Here is a 3,385-nt window from a genome sequence, read left to right as displayed (position 1 = left end):
GGCCCTGCAGAGCAGGCTGAGGCCGGGGCTCTGAGCCCCTGTCCGTGCCGCCTCCTTTCCCCGCCAGCCCCGTTCGCCACTAATGACTGTCCTTGCCCCTCTCTCCCTCTCTCCCTCTGCCCCCGCTGCCCCCGCTGCCCCCGCTGCCCGGCTCAGAGGAGGCCCAGGAGGAAGGTGAGTATGCGGGTCCAGGGCCTGGTTCACACCCTCCCCGCAGCCCACCTGCCCACGGGCCGGGCTTCACAGTGACCCACCCGGAGGGCTGTGTGTGCTCCTGGCCTAACCCTCTCCTCTCTCCTCTGCCCGCCCGCCCCTCAGCCGCAGAAGTCCAGGAGGAAGGTATGCGCACACAGGACTTCTGGTCCCCATGTGGGGCCCTGGCCTGGCTGGAGCCCACGGGAGGGTAGGGGGCCAGGGCCCAGACACAGCGAGGCACCAGCCAGCCAAGGGGCCCCACATGTGGCCCCCACATAACACACTAACCACTCCCCACGCTTGACCAGATTGGGGGGACCCTGAGGACTGGGCACTCCCCTGGGAGGGTCACCGGGCGAGGGGGCTGCTGGACCAGATGTGAGATGAGGCCTGGCCTCTTCATCCCTGAAAAGAGCCCGAGGTGGGTGACGGTGAGGCCACGCGACCTCTGACCCCTCGTCTGGGTCAGGGCCCCCGGCTAGATCTGGGTGAGCACGTGGCCAGAGCATTGGAGTCAGGACAAAAGCGAGAGCCGGGGGCCGAAGCTTCCCCTTGAGTCTGGGTTTCCCCGTGTGCGAGGCAGGGGTAGGATTGGGCTGCCCGCGCTGGGGTCAGCACTGACCGTGTCCTGCTCGCCTCCTGCATGCCACCCCTCGGCCGCGGCCACTGACCCTCTCGCGTGGTGACGGGCTGTGTCCATTAACCTCGGATCCTTCCTCCTTTGACCTCTGACCCGTGGTCTTGCCTCTTGTTCCGCGCCCTCCTTAGCCCCTGAAGCTCATGAACCAGGTATGTGCCGTGACTTCAGTCCCGTGTGGGTGCGTGTGCACACGTGGCCATGTGTGGGTGGAGCAGGAGCCTGGCTCCGAAGGAACAAGAGGCCGTGTAACCTACTCACAGCGTGTTCTGACCCCTGCCCTGCCTGTCCCTGCCCCCGGCCGCCTCTGCCCCCAGTCACAGCCGTTCTCTCCCCTCTCTCCCCACATGCGCTGCGTCTGTCTGTCCATCCACAGAGGAGGTCCAGGAAGGTATGCTGTCCCCGTCCCAGGCCGAGCCGCTCCCTGCTCCCTCCTCCCTCCTCCCTCGTTGCCTGCCTGTGTGACTCTCGCCCCATTCCTCTGGGCTGGGACCCAGTGGGGACAGGTTAGGCCTGGAGTGCTGGCTCAGGTGGGGCTCATGGTGGGGTGCAGCCCTCCTCTTGCCCCCATCCCAGCAGGGAGCATACAGGGGTGTGGTGAGGCCCTTCCCAGCCCGCCAGCAGGAAGTTGGGGGTGGCCCTTCTGGAGGCCAAGCTTAGGGTAGGGTCTTTGGATGCTGGTGCTGGGGTCCACCTAGACCCTCAGGATCCTCCAGGGTGGGGTGGAGAAGAGCAAGGAGGAGAGCAGGGCGGGCGGCCTACACCCTGCCCCAGACAGCAAACCGAAGAGGGGACGTGAGGCGGGGGGCGGGGAGGGAGGGCGTGAGGTGTGTGTGTGTGTGTGGGGTGGCGAGTGAGTGAAGCCTCACGTGGGGCTGAAGCCCGAGTGGGCACAGCAGCACCAGAGCAGCCGGGCCTTCGCATGCAAAGAGGCAGCGTGAGTTCCCAGGGACCCACCCGTCGCCGGCGTCAGAGCCTGAGGTGCCCGGGTGTGAGGAGCCCCCCGGGGTGAGGGTTCCAGCCAGGGGCCCAGGTGGCCTTCTCCTCAGCTCCCTCGCTCACCTGACGCCTCGGTGAACCCCAAGCATGACCCCCAAACTGTCTTCCCTTCCCTGGACTCAGAGAGGCCCCCGTGAGACAAAGGGACCTGCGTGGTGGGAGAGCAGGCAGAGGTGCCAGGGGCCAGGCTTGTAGGGGCTGCGGGTCCCCAGAACCAGCCCCGCCGCAGACAGACAGAGACGACAGGCAGGGGACGGGACGCCAGGCCCCTGCTGCCCACTGCCCAGGGCTTTGCAGCATGGCCACTGCCCCCCAGCTCTTGGCCTGGCCTTGCCCTCGCAGACTCCGGCCCTGCCAGCCGCTCCCCCAGCCGGGCCCCCACAGATGCCCAGCCCCTCAGCAGCCCTCCTTCTGCCCCTCGACCAGCTTCCAGCTCGCAAAGCGCACCCACCGCTGGCTCAGGCTCATGGCTCACCGGCCCCAGGCGCTGGGTGAGGGGGACGCTGGGCCCCCTGCAAAGGGCTGTTTGCTGGTTCCTAAGCAACCATGGAGGCCCCTGAGCTGGGGGCGCGCGAGGGGCAACCTGCCGAGGGCACCCCAGGCTGGACCCCCACCCACTCCCAGGGGGCCTGCTGGCTGCAGCCAAGGGCAGAGGAAGGAGCTGGGGGTCAGAGCTGGCTTCTCAGCCAGGGCTGCCGGGCCAGCTGCAGACCCAGGCAGTGGCCAGGCCAGCCGGGCCCCCCCCGGGCGGTGGGTGTGGAGGGTCAAAGGAAGCAGCCCCATGTGAGGGCCACCCGGTCGGGCCGGCAGCTCAGATCTGCAGGCCCCGGCACAGCGGAGGCAGAGAGAGGAGGAAGGAGAGGCCCCCCGGGTCAGGGGCAGGCTCCCTGGGCCCCCCACCCCCGGGAGGGGCAGGCCTGGGCTCCGTGGCCCCGGGCACGTGGTGGACGCTCCAGCTTGGTGGGTTTAGCCCTTGCACAGGCCCGAGCACCAGCAGGCTTCACTCACCTGATGGCTCTGGACCCACTGGGTTTCTACCCAGCAAAACCTAGAAGCCGGGCCCCAGAGCCGCCCCCCAGAACCAAGGGTACCGTGTGGGGAGGAGCTCGACCTCCCAAGGTGCCCCCCAGCCAGCGGCCGGCACCACGGCTGCCCAGGGTCGCCTCTCACTTCAGGCCCAGTGGGGAGGGTGTCTCCCAGGCCACCTGGCCCGCAGCATGACCACATCCGCTCCCACCCCCAGACAGCCTTCTCTGGCCCCAGCTGGAGGCACTATGGGGTCCAGGCGCTGCCCCGGTCCTGCCTCCCTGTCCCTGCCCGTGTCCTCGCTCCGTCCCTGCCCGTGTCCTCGCTCCGTCCCTGCCCGTGTCCTCGCTCCGCCAACGCTCCGCAGCCTCGCTGGCTTCTCTCTTGCATGTGCGCTTTGCCCAGAAGACGCCGCGGAGGAGGAGCGGGAGGACGAGGAAGGTAAGGGCCTCGCTGCTGTGATGGCGCCCGCGAGAGGGGAGGATGCGCTTGCCCGCTGGCCGCCTGCGCTCCGTCTCGCCGGCTCTC

General features: G+C 68.7%; 1 protein-coding gene across 1 annotated transcript in view; it reads left to right on the top strand.

Moving 5' to 3' along the window:
• Window positions 1-116: 116 nt before the first annotated feature.
• TNNT3 (troponin T type 3 (skeletal, fast)) overlaps window positions 117-3,385 on the top strand; it is a gene marked incomplete at its 5' end in the record, with an annotated part of 30,717 nt that continues 27,448 nt past the window's right edge. The window contains 5 exons of the mRNA XM_014533105.1: window positions 117-174; window positions 319-339; window positions 964-984; window positions 1,209-1,223; window positions 3,263-3,298. Of these exons, the coding sequence (XP_014388591.1) occupies window positions 117-174; window positions 319-339; window positions 964-984; window positions 1,209-1,223; window positions 3,263-3,298 (151 nt within the window). The remainder of the gene's footprint in view (window positions 175-318; window positions 340-963; window positions 985-1,208; window positions 1,224-3,262; window positions 3,299-3,385) is intronic.

This window comes from Myotis brandtii, unplaced genomic scaffold (genome assembly GCF_000412655.1).
Source record: "Myotis brandtii unplaced genomic scaffold, ASM41265v1 scaffold940, whole genome shotgun sequence".
Lineage (NCBI taxonomy): Eukaryota > Metazoa > Chordata > Mammalia > Chiroptera > Vespertilionidae > Myotis > Myotis brandtii.
The sequence above is the reverse complement of the archived record's forward strand: the minus strand, read 5'-3'. Positions and strand labels throughout refer to the sequence as shown.